The 16105-nt window shown below is 33.2% G+C and overlaps 1 protein-coding gene across 3 annotated transcripts in view; it reads right to left on the minus strand.

The window, feature by feature from the left end:
- dysc (whirlin protein dyschronic) overlaps nucleotides 1-12404 on the minus strand; it is a 42834-nt gene extending 30430 nt beyond the window's left edge. For all 3 annotated transcript variants that reach the window (XM_088037842.1, XM_088037843.1, XM_088037841.1), the window contains exons 1-4: nucleotides 11984-12404; nucleotides 4354-4711; nucleotides 1894-2208; nucleotides 1295-1425 (exon numbers count right to left, since the gene is read on the minus strand). In XM_088037842.1, coding sequence (XP_087893968.1) covers nucleotides 1295-1425; nucleotides 1894-2208; nucleotides 4354-4663 — 756 coding nt within the window. In that variant the 5' untranslated portion in view covers nucleotides 4664-4711; nucleotides 11984-12404. The remainder of the gene's footprint in view (nucleotides 1-1294; nucleotides 1426-1893; nucleotides 2209-4353; nucleotides 4712-11983) is intronic.
- Nucleotides 12405-16105: the final 3701 nt, after the last annotated feature.

Consider the following 16105-nt stretch of genomic DNA (forward strand, 5'->3'; position numbering starts at 1 on the left):
CATTCATCATTCTTCAGTAAACAAGAAAAAATTAAAAATACGTGGAAATTTCCTTCGAAAAAAGAATCCACGATGTGTCGTGATAAATGACTGTATTACAGGAACCTCTGGGAGTGTATTTTTTCGTATAAGTTACACGTAAACATCTTATTGTCGAGATAATGATAAACATCAATCAAGAGAAGAATTGCAAATACCTGTATCTAAAGCTTTACATCGATTATCTGTCAATGTAGACAGATGCGTTGTGTATCTTCATTACGATGCATGAGTGAACGTAAAACACCCCCTTGATTATATCCACCTCCAGAAAAAACACTAAATTAACTTATTCAGCAGTTTCGTAGAAGTATACGTTTTTAGCTTACAACGGCTAGAATTTTAATGAAATTGGGTTCAGATAGCCGTGGTGACCTTCTCATTTAAGATGCGATAGTATTTCAAGAAGTTTCACAAAAGAGGCTACGGAGATCGGATCACAAGTAAATTGCATATTTAATAAAAAGATAAAAATTGCACTTCTGGAAATTCTATCCAAGTTTAATTCGGGGGAAAACGATGTTTTTCTGAAGGAATTTGCTGTTGTGGTATTATTGCATCTACTAGGAAAATGTATATTTTATCCTTCAACACTCTCTAGACTTGTTGAATTTAAAAAAAATTCCAGGAAAATTTATCAACTCGGTAAACGTATTTTTCAGTAAAAGTTAGAAAAATAGTGAGGCAATTATTAGTTCAAACATGTCTGAAGAATATGCGACAAAGTTTAGTCACGCCATGAATACAAATGAGTAGTTTTTATCACGTTTTTTCCCCGTATCCGTCGTTGTAACAACTATTTATGTGTTTGTCACTGAAATATTATCCTGCAATCGCTGCTGAACCTGAAAACAACGCAGACGATGCCTCGTAATTCCACCTTTAAACCAAAATCACCCAATAAACCCCCACGAATTACCACGCGATTAAAACTTGCACGACATTCTGTTAATGGTTCGACACGGTCTTGTTATTTTCCCCAGGAATTGTTCTTGGAGGTCGACATGACATTGATTTTTGTGTACTTGTCACTCGCTCCTTTGTGTATTGAAAATCTCCAATTTTGTTAACGAGAATTCATACGCACTCGTTACAAAATATTCTGGAAATCAGAGTCAGTGAACAAGAACGCAATTACGAGGATCCCAAAGTTTGTGGAGTGTGGTTATAAGGTCTTTGTCGTGTTGGAAAGTCGGGAAACTGTTAAAGGGCTAAAAGGATGACGGTTTAAAACGTAAACTTTTTTTATATTTACCTTTAGGGCCTCCTCGTGCGAAATCCCAGTAAACGGTGTTCCATTGACTTCCAGAATCGAGTCCCCTGGTCGAAGTCCGGCCCTTTCAGCAACGCTGCCATCTTCCACCCTCGAAATGTACACCCCCACACCTAGGAAAAACAGGGCCGTATTAATCGCTCCAAAATTAAACCCTTGAACCTCATTTCCGGTGGGGGGTAATAAATCGCGAGAAAAAATAGCGGAAAAACTATTTTAACCACCGGTGGAGAAATAAATACACAAAAATGTGTGCACGCGATTCATTTGAAATTCAAAGCAGATAGATGTAATCCGGTTCATTCCAGAAAACACTAAATTAAGTGTGTTTGTTCTATTCAATAATAATTATTACTGCAGTGTTCTTGATTCAATTTTGCCCACATCATTAAAGCGAACATTTCAACACGAATGTTCAACATTTCGCTCGTTTGCATTTTAAGTGTGTTAATTTGCACCTTGACAGGTGCGGCTCGGAATTTAAAAATTCCTTTTTGAGGGTTATTAAAGGGCTCTTAGAACGGAGCGATTCAAATGCAAATTGTCCGGAGTCAATTTTCTTAAAAGTCTTATAATAATACCTGAATCTTTTCCTCCTTTGACGCAAATCCCGAAGCCGTGCGTCCCATCTTGTGGGTCTCTGACCATCGTCACCGTCCTAGTCGCCAATTCGTGTACGCTGGGTCCATAACTTCTATAATTTACTTGATGGGTGGTGGAAGGAGGACTGCTAGCAGGAGACCGGCGTGGTCTTTCCGGATTTAATTTAGTGTTAGACTGATTATTGCTACCGAATAAACGAAGAACTTGCTCTGGAGAAATTGGCCGTTTCTTGTTGTTACTTGGTGTTGATCTACTTGCAGTGCTGAAATTAGGATTCGACCCCAAATACGTACCTGAAAATGAGATATTTAAATAAGAGTTTTTCTAGTATTGATTTAATGAAAACTCTAATAGTTGAGATTGGCGGAGGCGCCGCAGTTCCAATACAGTCTGAAAAGTTTATGCTTTCAGGCGCCAACGTATTTTGTGAAACCTTATTCCATGGTAAATCATAAATCGAAATTCTGCAAAAACAACTTCCATTCTGTGCGCTTAAGTGGCGATTATGCGCAATCGATTGGCGCTTTTAAGTTTTTCCGGGGACTGTAAACTAACACTTTTTACATTTTACTGTGAAGTTTTTTAAAATGAAAAATGTTAGTTTGCAGACATTTGGATTTTCTCCATAACGCTCATGAATTGTTTACGTGGAAATGGAATTTACTGAGACTGTCAGAGGTGCAGAATTTATAGGAAAATGTTGGAAATTCTTGTTTTGTAATACCAAATGCTGTAATTTGGTACCATTTGTAAACATGTCGATACTAGTAGCGTCCCGCAAAACTTACTCTCGCATCCTCCAAATAAATTTTTCCAAAATTGCTTTTTTTGTACCAAGATTATATCATTTCTTATAGTAAAAAACATTGATTTCTGCAAATTTCAGTGTCATAGCGCTGCAAACTTTTATGACTAAAAGAAATAAAAACCTTTATCACTTCTGATAATTTCTAAACTTTCTATTTTTTCTTCACAGTTCCATAAATTATATTATGATTTATATAATAATAAATCAATAATAAGTACATAATATTGAAAGTTGTGCGGTCCCTAAATTAATTTCATTGCTATAACGTTGAAACTTCCAGAGTTACAGAATTTAATAAAAAATTGTTGCAAAATTTTGGTCCTTCATTCAAAGAAAATTTCTGAATTTTTACCTTTTTATTCCAAAATTCTGTGATTCAGTAAATAAGTACGTCGGAAGTAGTAAGACCTCTAAATTTCATTGTTATGGAGTTGAAATTTTCACACTTGCAAAAAAAAAAGAAAAATTTTGGTCTTTCCTCCAAATGAAAATTTCTAAAATTTCTATTTTTTGTTTAAATTATGTGGTTTAACACAGTAAATAAGCATGTCGAAAGTTGTTGGTTCCTTTGGTCTCGTTGTGTTAACGTTGAATCTTCCAGAGTTAATTAATCTAATAAAAATAATTGGCCATCATCCAAAAAAAACTTGAAAAAATCTGATTTTTGTCACAGTAAATAAGCACGTCGGAAGTAGTAAAGCCCCTAAATTTCATTGTCATGACATTCAAACTTCCAGAGTTGTAGAATTTTATAGAGAAAACATTAAATGTTGGTCGACCCTTCTTTCTAAAGTTAATATTTTTTGGTTCACATTTATATCATTTGATATACAAGGTGTTTATAAATGTTTCTAGCATCAAGGGTGGCTATGAAATGTCAAAGAAATTTGCCGCTCCTTATAAATGTGGGTTTAGATTTTTCAACTGACATTTGAAGTTAACCTCAATCATAGAGCAAAGTGAGTTTTGAGAAGAAAACTGTTCTAGTTGTGTTTTGAAACCTAAAAATCAAAAATTTTGTCACAAAACCAAAACAGAAACGTCGTTGACGTAAGTAACGTTATAAATAATTTTTAAAATAGTTATATTCACAATGAAAACAAAGCGGCAAAGTAGTGCCCGACAGGAATTCCAGAGTCACCCTTGATGCTAGAAACATTTATAAACACCTTGTAGTAAATAAGTATTTCAAAAGTTGCAGGATGCCTAAATTATGTTGTAATAACTTTGAAACATCCTCAAAGAATCTAATAAGAAAATATTGAAAAATTTAGGTTTACCTCTCTCGACTGAACAAAATTTTCTAAAATTCTTCGTTTTTTTCCTAATATACTGCAATTTGATGTAATTAAAAAACGTTTCGAAAAACTGACATCCCAAAATTTCATGTTACTGCAATAAAACCATAAGAGCAAATAAAATATTGTTTCAGCATAAAACCGAAAACATTTGTCCCGTATTTCCATCCCAGAACTTTCGCAATAAAACCCAGACAACCGCTCAAATTCCCATACGCGCCACCAATCCGCCTAATAAAAGAAACTCCCTCAATAACATTATAAGCAAGAATCCTTCCTTCCCATCCGATCGATAAGTTTCGTTTTTAACCTCGTCAAGTCTTTATAATTACCTCTGGGACTAGTAAGTGTGTTATAATGATGGGCATTATAGTCCCTGGAAGAGTGGTGGTGCATCACAGACGAGGGCCTCTCGACGATCGTGTAGGAAGTGCCGGGAGGAGAATAGTATAGACCAGAGCGGCTTCTGGAATGGCCTCTGGGGCTGCCGTTGGGATCTAGCACGTCTTCGGCCTCTGCAGGCATTGTGTTGGTCCGGGTCCTGCCCGGGGTGCGACTCCAAGCGGTACCTCCGTGGCGACCCCCTCCTAGATATGAGCTGCCTACATCAGCCAGCTCAGAGTATTCTTCCCCAGCGCGCATCCCTCGGGCTACTTCCTAGCCAACGCGCAATCGTCACGAGTACGTTAACTGCAAAAATAGACACAAATTAAGACAAGAAAAATTCTATTATAAAACCTTTACTAAAGTTAGTCGATAATGATGGAATTAAAGCAATGGTACGGGAATGGAAGGTTCTAATCAAATCAGACACGCGATAAAATTCCGGGAAAGAAACAAAAAAGATATTTCCCGGCGCATCCACCATTCTGCATGCATATTTGTATCCTCAAAGCCATTTCGTCAATTCAGTATTGCCAACTTTTTTCGATAATTCGGTGCATCCAACTATTCCGATTTATCACTGCACTTAAATTGAATGCATTGTACGCCTTCACGTCAAACGTAGTGTCAATACCTTTTGTATAATTTGACAGGTATTATGGTTCACTGAGCCAGACATGTGTATAATTTTTTTCTTATTGGCACCTCTGTAGAATATGACGGAAATGTATGTTTATTTCATGATTAATAACACAAAGTGAATTCTGAGTCACTGCTAAACTGCGCTAAATTGACGTTTGTTAAATCAATATTTAATAACAATTTATGACTCGGTTTTTGTTTCGAAAAATCGAAGCGAAGGTCACGAAACTGAAGTGAAACTTCTGTTATTTCGGTAGTTATTAAAGCCCCCATTTTGGACTTAATCATCATCACACACTGAGCACCAGCCATTCAGGAAACTCTGCTCTGTTATCCACTTTAAATGAATGATGATGGCGCAAGACAAATTCTGATTATGCATTGCACTGACGAAAGTTGTAAAACATGATTTGCATAGAAATTCTACAACACTGTCTTAATTTGTTTGAAAGAAGCGTCATTCTAGTTAGATTAGTTTTGTGACAGTAAATCTTCAATGTTTACACTTTTTTGCGCCGAGGAAATTATCGGTAAAGTTTGGAACTTCTTGATGGAGATTTTAACTGGGAAAAAATTGCGTCGCTAACGATCATATTCTAATCACGCTTCCGCTGATAAAGTACACTTTGATGGACGAAATGAAGGTCCTGAGTTTAATAGGATTGCCGATCGGTCATCAAGATTTATAGGAAAGTGGTGAGAGACTGTTTTGTGACTGGGTAATGAGTTTAAATTTAATTTAGATGTCGGCTTCACTTTCAAAAGTCTTAACTTCTAATTGAATTCGTTCTTATCAGTTACGGAAATCATTAGGAACAGTGTGATTAAAATTCTAAAAAAACTCGCGCGCTATGTGGCGCGAAATTCGAAACAGTCAGCGAAGCCGTAAAATAGTGAAGCCTTACAATACAAATTTTTCCTTCTAAAAGGAGCATTATTTAATTAACTTAAAACGTTCTCTAATGTTGATAGTTTAGTAAAGCCTGAATAGAATTCTTGACAAACAAGAACTGGGAGCTTTTTTCCCCACAGCACTCGCTCTTAATTAAACATAATTGTTTGCAAGGTTGTTTCCATTCACGGATTTACAGTCGCCGACTTCTTTCTTATCATGGAAAAAATTCAACAACGGCACTAAACTCCCAACTCTCCGAGCTCATTAATCAACTTCCGAGCAATTTTCTAAACAAAATATTGTGGCATGTCGCATGCAAATAGTTCCGTATTTGCTTTAGTGTATTTATTTGTTATCTTGATTCGCAGGGGCATATTTTTGTTTATTATTGCGGAAATTTGTCGCTTTTAACTGCCCCCGTTCATTAATTTTTCAGTACGCAGTTAGCATGATAGAAATTACGTAATAGATAGTTCAAGTTGGGACATTATTCCTGATGGAATTTATTGATTTATTTAAATTCACTTTGACGTAATTTCGCGGTTACACGCAAGAGACCGAGATCAGAAATTAGCCCGGCGCATCCACCATTTTCGCTGGAATCCGTTCAAAGAAGTAGAATTTCCATCCCTATAAATAGACCAAGACAGCACTTTCCGTAGTCATTTCGCAAATTTTACGCTGCCGGATCAATATAACTTCAATGGATGTGACCTTCTTTGATGTTCTGATCGGTCTTATTGCTTGCGGCAGAACTACCGCATATTGACACAGGTCCTTGCGGCAATTGGAGCATGAAATTGCGAGCAACAGCGTTTTTTCGGTGAAAGTAATTCATCGCTTCCAAAAAAGCCATCAATGAAAAGAACAACACTTTTAACTTTTCGCAATTTTCTTTCGCTTATTTGACAGTTTCGTAACGAATTGCTTGGAGGATTGGAGAGTGTAAAATATTCACTGTATTTTGAAAGTGGTTGTTGAATGTGGGATATTGATCGTGGATATTGAACAATGTCAGAGTTACAAGTGTCTGCTTTCATGTGGTTGTGAAGGTGAGGAGTTTGGCTGACACACTTAGACTTGATCTGGATTCAAGCGGTTGGAAAAGACGAGGGTATGCTACATTGGAGGGAGGAGGAAAGAGCACAATTGCCAACGATTTATTGGCGTACATTTGGCACGGTTTAGTCAACTGGAAGTGGATCAATGGACTGAGGCTTGTATTAAATAATGTTTTTGTGTAAGATTGCTGGAAGTCATTCGTAAGATAAAGTAAGACGAGTGGGGGAGGAGTCGGGAGATTAATTTATTGCCAGCGAACTGAGAGAGTGCTCGTAGACAAATTAATCAACGCTCGTTTAAAAAATAGTTACAGTAATCCTCGGCTCAACACCAAAATTCCAAAAATTTGAATTTACAGAAAATTTAAAAAATCCTCAAGTTTCTAGATTCCCAGTTTTTTAGATCTTGAAGCTTTTCGGAGCTGTTCAAAATGAATATAAATACTTCAAAATTGCTTACTCGCCTCTGATTGAATTTTCTTCTTTTATGCCAGAGCTCATTACTATCGGTCCACTCATTAAAAACTTAAGTTGGCAACAGTCCTTAGTAATTTTTATCGGAAACAATTGGCAGCAAAAGCATTTGACCTTGACGCAACTGTAGCATGCGTAGAAGCTAATCGTCCTTTACAGCATTTCCAAAACTTGTTAAGTCTCTATTAAAATCATTCTTTTTGCAACAAATTTTTAATTAGTTATTGATTAATACACTCAACTTTGACAACGTGTTAACCTCAAAAATCGCTACATTCAATTTTTCCCTAATTTTCTCCCTTAGGAATTGAAAGCCAGATTTACACCCAAAAATTTTCGTAAATTTACTATAGAGAGTGTACTGATAGCAATGAGGTGGACTTTAAGTTTTAAATGTTGGCGCGCGAAGTTCCCTGTCGCACCCGTTCGCTTAATTAGCAGATTTTATGTCCCCGTCTCGCTATAATACACCATTTTTTCCCAGCCCGGGTTCCACGACTTGTTTATGGCACACGCAACCGATCCTCATTAGCATAAATACAATCTTTGGGTATTTCACGCCGACTCCCATGCTTGATATCCAATATACCAACCAAACAATAGTAAATTACCGTAGTGCACTACACGCAATGCGTAAAATTTCCTTACTGCGCCGTAAATATCCGTTCCATTAGTCAAATTGCTGAATTCAAAAACCTGTTGCATGAGAATGCAGTATTTTCTTTTTCTGACGCTGATTTGCATGCAGTGAGTGAATGGTGTTAAATTAGTCTGTAATAAAAGTAATCGGGGAAAAGACGAAAAACTGCACGAAAGCGTTGACTTACGCTAATAAAACCAATATTTTCCCGTATTCAAATCCATTTAGTGCTGGATGGAATAATTTTATTAATTTTGTTCCGCTCTGGAGAGTAACGACGCGACGGACGATAAAATCGACAATTTATTTTGAGCTGTTTTAACACTAATTGAGCTGTTAATTAATTCAAAGTTCGTTATTTGTCATATATTTCAAATTATTAATAATCCATTGTGATGGAATTTCAAGCTCGAAGAAAACCAGGGCTTCCATGATTTTAAAGAACGTTACAAGCATTAAAAAAATCAATGACTTTTACTTACGACAAATTTTGGGTATTTTTAGAAAATAATTTCATGATAGCCGTACAATCATTCTCTGATCTAATTTGATTCTCTATTTTTCAATGTTTTGCATTCAGTATTACAATCAGTATACACTTTTTTATTCTTTAGGCATTATTAGAATGTTATTTATGTATTCTCTTTTGTATACATTTTTAATTTTTATTTTTTTATACATATTTTGTGTTTTTTTCTATTTAAATTCTTTACGTTCACAAATGTGTTTGTATAATTCAGCCATTTTTATTTTTATTTTTTGTCCTATTGAACTTCTTTAGACATTATTTAGACGATTTGAAGTGCCTACGTTAATCGTATTTGCTTTATATTTTTTAGATGTTTTACATTCCTTGAATACATTAACTTTGTTGATTTATTCAATTTTTTTATTCTTTATATTCTCATTCGAATTTTATTTATTATTTCTTTTAATTACAGTGAAATCTCTCTTAACAGACACCTATCATAAGCGGACGTCTCCCTTGACAGTTGTGCAATTGTCCTGTGCTTTCTTAACAAAAATTTTCCTCTTTTTCTGCTTCAAATTTTCTTAAAAACAATTAGGAATTCTTAGAAAAAATGTCATACGAGCACTGTTTTGTTTATTTTGTTTGCCTCATATTGTATTTCACGTAATATTTTACGTATTTTGTTATTATGGCTACCAAGAATTTTGCTTCCCAATAAAAATTTAGATATCGAAAACTCAGAGACAATGGACGTATGGGGTAAATCACATTGATTTTTAAAAAAATAAAGAGTTAAACCGAGTTCAAGAATGTGATCATTTAAGTGTTAAACAATTAATAGCTCAATTAAAAAATCTAAGTTGTAAACGGACATTTCATGTTACCAAGATCAAATAAGTAAAGAAACTAGTGTATAAGTATTAGGTTTACTTTTACAATCGCAAGCTAAATTTATCGCCGAACGTCTTGAACATCAAAATTTCAAAACTTCAAATTGTTGACTGGAAATTTTTCGCGAAAGACATCTCATTTCTTTCAAAAAAAAGTGTATGGAGAAGCCGACAAATCTCCTGCATCTGATATTAGAATTAAAAAATAAAAATTACATAAAAAGTTGCCTAAAACAGAAACATCGGACGGTCCCTTGCGATTCCGTTTTATACAGGTTTCACTGTATTTAGGCATCGTAAATTGGAAAATATTTACCTATTAAAAGATAAGTTCTAAACAAAACTGCTGAGTTGTTTTTCTTTTAATCGATAGTCTTTAACTTTAACTATGCCTAATATTCTCAGTCTCACTTAACAAATGTTTGAGAAAACATGGCTAAACAACAGCATGCAGGTTTATGATAAAGAAAAACTCAGTGTCTGGAGTCTTGCCAAAAAAATTTGATATTGGGAAGACACAAGCAATAGGATTTATCAAAAAAACGTGAATGGCATTCCAGTAGAATTACGTAGAACTACAGCAAAATTTAAAAAGTCGTTTTCAAAATACTATTCAATAACAAAATTATAAAGATCGTCAAACTACTTATTTTGGATTTATTTGAGTCACATAATGAGCCACATTTTTTTTTTATTTTATGTTAATGTTTTACTTGTTTGTTTTTAAATATAAGTATCGAGAGATCAAATAAAAACTCATCCTCAGTTACCTTTGGAATTCCACAGCGTGTCCTTAATTGTCACTTTGACGGCTGTCAATTTTAAGGTTAAAAGATGAAAACTGTCTTGAAATGCAAAAATGAAAAGCAAAAGTCCGTGTTGTGATTAGTTTTTCATATGAGAACTTTTTGCAATATGAATCAAACATGACAACGTTGTTAAAATCGTTCATTAAAATGTTCACAAAATTTCCAGCTTGACAACGTCAAATTACTTGACAGAAACAAAAAACTGTTTCTTCAATCAAAGACATGACTTGAAATTTCAAAGCCAACTGAGGATGACTTTTTATTTGATCTCTCAATACTTCTTTAAATACATATACAGAATTTTTACTTTTCCTTTGTCTTGAATTTAACGGAATTTTAACAAATGTTCTCATAAGCCGACACTCCCTTCAAAGGACAAAAATATCGGAATCGTTGCTGTTCGCTCAAGAGAAATTCCACTCTAGTTGAATGCTTTCAGATAAAAATAATAACTAAAATTTCAGACAACATGAATTTGTTGTTACAATCGTTCAAATTTGATTTCAGGGAATTTTTGGATTTTTTAAATTCGATGAAATCTTCGGAACCTTTACATCCTTTCAGTTATTTAGATCCACATCTTCTTAATTAGAAAAATTTTGGATTTTTATGACATCTTTTTAAATTAAATTTTCTATATCTTGCATTTTACCTGACAGAACTAACATTTTTGCCTTGATTGCGGATGTCAGAATTTTTTTTGTTAGTTTTGTTACACTTCAATTGCAGAATTTTATAATCTTGGCCATTTTAAATTCGTGGGTTTTTTCTCTTTATATCAAGACTTTTAATATGATAGTTTCAGATTATCAAAATACTGTGAATTTTCCTCTCTTCAAATTTATTTTTAAAATTTTATTACAAATTTTTGCTCAATAAATTTATATTTTTAACCATTGTCCCGAATACCGATAAATCTAATTAATTTTAGATTAATTTGCAATAACGCTACATAAATCCAGTTATTGCAGTTTAAATAAATAGCGAGCCTGAATTTGACCTGCATGCTCTCTCCCATGTAATAATTTTCGCAAAAAGCCTGTTGAGGTTGAAATATTGGATTTTCGGGTTTGTTGAGTTCATGAAACAAATTCGAGGTAATCACAGTCGATTTTTAAAATGCGTGGAGTATTAAAAAAATTCAGTAAACTCAACAAATTAATTTATGGTATTATCCTGGCGCATCCACCATTTTTATTATCCGGAAAACATGAAATTTACTAAATAAACATGAATTTGTCGTCTAATAAGTAAACATGAACCGATCTAAAGTTAGATATAGCTACCATAGCTATGTGAATTATAATGGGAATTCTACCCACGTAGCCTTTAATATTAATGCCAATAATGTACTACTTATAATATTGATTGACTGGGGCAATATGATTTACATTTATCGATATGAATCGTGAGCGACTCGTCCTATTATTTTAGTTAATTAGTTGAATAAAATCTTGAACGAAAATATTTGAGTTGGGAGTAAAACAGAAGCTTAAAATGAGAATCGCCGTCATTACAGGTGGTGTTTTAATGAGTTAACAAGAACTATAACTCCTTGTCAGGCAGTACTCATAAAATAGAATTAGTTCTCAGTCGTTGGCAAGTCTTTGAAGCAAATAACTCCAATGTCAGCTGTAGTTTAACACTGATAGTTTGCGATGTAGCATTTTTATCACGTAATTTCGCCCCACTTACAATCTGTATGCAAATCCTCATGTTAGCTTAGTGCTAGTCGAATCCTGCAGCAGGAGACGATATTTCCACCAAAAGCCATGTTTCCGCACTTTCTAAAAAAAATATCACATCACCATACCCCCATCACTCTAATTTACAGTTTCCACTTTCAATTTAATGTCTGGGGTCAGGGACGAACTGTTTAATTTAAGGGCCAAACCCACATTTTCCTGACTGGGAAAATCCTGCAACGAACTCTGTTTTTTCGAGTTATGTCGTTCAAACCGTCGGTTACAAACGCCAATAGAGAGAATCTTCTCAAAACTAAGCCACTTTTCTTTCAAATTCAATGTCGTTCGTCGTTACAGAAGTGAAAATGTACGCGACGCGCATGCTTTTTTCCTTGACGGTCCTGCGAGAACTAAAAGGATAAATTGCGATTTTCGTTAGCGCCATGTTGGACCTGCGTCTTCCCGCTGTTACGTCACAATCAATATAGAGGTTGAACCTGAGGTGACACAAACACTGGAAGACAATCGATTATTTTTCTTCTTTTTCTGTGCGGTGTTTAATTTTAATGAGTGATTAAGTCGTGACGTCATTACTTAATTATGACATAAAGAGAGAGAATTTCACACCCACACGATTCCTCGAGCTTTTTACAAGCGTTTACCTAATTGGGGGTTAAGAAGACTGATATGTAATTACGGAGGTTTCGGTTAAGTTGGAAAGATTAACTACTTAATGCAGTATAGCAACTTTTTTGCTAATTACTTAGCAGGAGTTTTAGAAAATTAATCATTTTTTGACAGAATCTAAGCCACTCATCTACATCTATGGAGTTATAACTTGGTCTTAGTAAAGTTTAGGAATCCATAAGTTTTTAAAATTATTTAAAAGTTTCATGCTTGCACCGAGTATCGTATCGGCAATGTAATAAAAGTTAGTTTAATGGGAACTTCTTCAGTTAGTTAAGCTCCTCGTTTGGTGTCGGTAAATTAACGACAAACATTTCATGAAGTGAAAAATGCAATTTTTATTAACATTTTTCTTCAGTTTACCGTTGTCGCTAGAATTATTTACTTGTAATAATACAGGAAATTTAGACTTTTTTCTGTTTGTGCATTTAGTATTTATGTCTATCGATTAACACTTTTCTGTACTTTTTTCATTCACACGATATTGATACATTTTCTTCTATAAGTTGGCCTATTTTGACTTGTTTAACTCTATAAATCGACTAATAACTTTTAGATCTGTTTCGACTGCTCTATTATTTTGAAATTTGGTCCACTTAATAAACAAATTCAAAATAACATAGAATAGAATAGAAGTTTTTTGTTTTATCCAAAGAGAGAAAACTTCTAAAATCTGTCTCAACTATTCTATAATTTTGAAATTTGCAGCATTTAATAAACAAGTTCAAAATCGTTTCGTTTCAAAATTTTATTACGATAGCATAAAAACTACTAGAATTACAGATTTTAATAAATAAATGCAATTTTTTGTTTTATTCTAAAAGTGAAATTTTCTAAAGTCTGTCTCAACTGCTTAATAATTTTTAAATTTAAAGCGCTTATTCGACATATCCAAAATAGTTTTGCCCCAAAATTTCATTTCCATACCTTTAAAACTACCAGAATTGATAACTGAATTTTGTTTCATCCTTAAATTGAATTTTTTAAAAATCTGTTTCGACTGCTTAGTAATTTTGAAATTTTAAGCACTTAATAACCGTGTTTAAAATAGTTTCGTCCTAAAATTTCAATGTCATAGCTTTAAAACTACCAGAATTACAGATTTTAATAAAAAAATGGAAATTTCTTGTTTTTTTTTTCTAAAAGTGAATTTTTCTAAAATCTGTCTAAGCTGTTCTATAAATACGAAATGTATAGCGCTTATTAGAAATGATCAAAATAGTTTTGTCTTAAAATTTCATTGCCATAGCATTGAAAATTCCAGAATTAAGACATAATATAATTTTAAAAAAATCGCGTTTTGCGATTTTTTTTATTCTAAAAATGAAAATTTCTAAAATCTGCTCTATAATTTTGAAAATTGAAGCACTTAATAAACGTGTTTAAAATAGTTTCGTCCTAAAATTTCAATGTCACAGCTTTAAAACTTACAGAATTACAGATTTTAATAAAAAATAGAGATTTTTTGTTGTTTTCTAAAAGTGAACCTTTCTAAAAATCTGTCTCAACTGTTCTATAAATATGAACTGTAAAGCGCTTATTAGATATTATCAAAATAGTTTCGCCCCAAAATTTCATTGCTATAGCATTAAAAATTCCAGAATTAAGACATAATATAATTTAAAAAAAATCGCGTTTTACGATTTTTTTTTATTCTAAAATTGAAAATTTCTAAAATCTGTGTCGACCCCTCTATAATTTTGAAATTTGGAGCACTTAATAAACAAATTCAAAATAGTTTCGAACCAAAGTTTTATTGCCGTAGCCGTAAAACTACTAGAATTACAGATTTAAATTTAAAAAAAGCAAATTTTTTGTTTTACCTTAAAAGTGAAACTTTGTAAAATCTGTCTCAACTGGTCTATAATTTTGAAATTTGGAGCACTCTTAATGAACAAATTCAAAATAGTTTTGTCTCAAAGTTTCAATGTCATAGCTTTAAAACTACCAGAATTACAGATTTTAATAAAAAATGGAAATTTCTTGTTTTTTTCTAAAAGTGAATTTTTCTAAAATCTGTCTCAACTGTTGTATAAATATGAAATGTAGAGCGCTTATTAGAAATGATCAAAATAGTTTTGCCCCAAAATTTCATTGCTATAGCATTAAAAATTCCAGAATTAAGACATAATATAATTTAATCTAAAATTGAAAATTTCTAAAATCTGTGTCGACCCCTCTATAATTTTGAAATCTGGAGCACTTAATAAACAAATTCAAAATAGTTTCGAACCAAAGTTTTATTGCCGTAGTCGTAAAACTACTAGAATTACAGATTTAAATAGCAAATTTTTGTTTGACCTTAAAAGTGAAACTTTGTAAAATCTGTCTCAACTGCCCTATAATTTTGAAATTTGGAGCACTCTTAATGAACAAATTCAAAATAGTTTTGTCCCAAAATGTTATTGTTATAGCATTTAAACTACCAAAATTAAGGTAAATTTTAATTTAAAAAAATGCGTTTTTTTTAACCTAAAATTAAAAATTTATAAAATCTGCTTCAACTGCTCCATAGTATTAAGATTTACAGCTCATAATAAACAAACGCAAAATCGTATCATCCCAAAATTTCAGTGTCTTTCCATTAAAACTATTAGCTTTACAGTTATAAACCAAAAAATATCTTATCCTTGAACATTTGCTCCATAATAAGCTCTAATTCTAATTTTAATCCTAATCCAGTTTAAACTTAAGCGGTTCGATTTAAACTAATTTAATTAATGTAACTAAACTTCCTCTTACAATTTACTTACGTCTGAATTCATCTAAACACACAAGATTTCAATTTTATACTAGGATATAGTCTGTACCTGCAGCCTGTTTGATCCGAATTAAAATATTAAATTTTAAAAAGCCGATATTTCCCGGCGCATCCACCATTTTACACAAATCCCCAAAAACCCGAAAAACCTAAAAAATACCCGCTTTTTAAAAGCGATTTTATTTCAACACATCGCGCATTTAAAAAAGGCAGTAAACGCAATCTACGTTTAAGCACTCTCGCGATTTCGTGCAGATATTTAGCGGAAGTGTACATAAGAAACTACGTAAACTCCAACATGTGTAATTATGACTTGTTGTTCGGATGTTGGAATAGTTAATTAGCTAACTTAACTAGAATAAGCTGCTCGGGAGTGATCAATACACGAATTGTTGTCTGTTTTGTCTTCTAACAGATTCCCTTCATATTAATTAACTAACAATAAGAAGTAATTTAATATAACCGATACAATTAAACATTCACGATCACCACCAATCTATTAAAACGGGAATTCCGACGACTTCAATCACACGTGTTCAACAGTTCAGACCAAATGGATGGTAATGAACTGGACGCACTGTACTTCTCTAATTAGCCGTGAAAGATTTATTAACGTAGAACAGCTGTCTATCTCTCCGGCTATTCCGTTTAGTACTCAGATAATTTCATGTTCGATTTATTTGG

The sequence above is a fragment of the Gnatocerus cornutus genome, chromosome 5 (assembly GCF_029298725.1).
Source record: "Gnatocerus cornutus isolate USDA-ARS CGAHR chromosome 5, icGnaCorn1.1, whole genome shotgun sequence".
Taxonomy (NCBI): Eukaryota; Metazoa; Arthropoda; class Insecta; order Coleoptera; family Tenebrionidae; genus Gnatocerus; species Gnatocerus cornutus.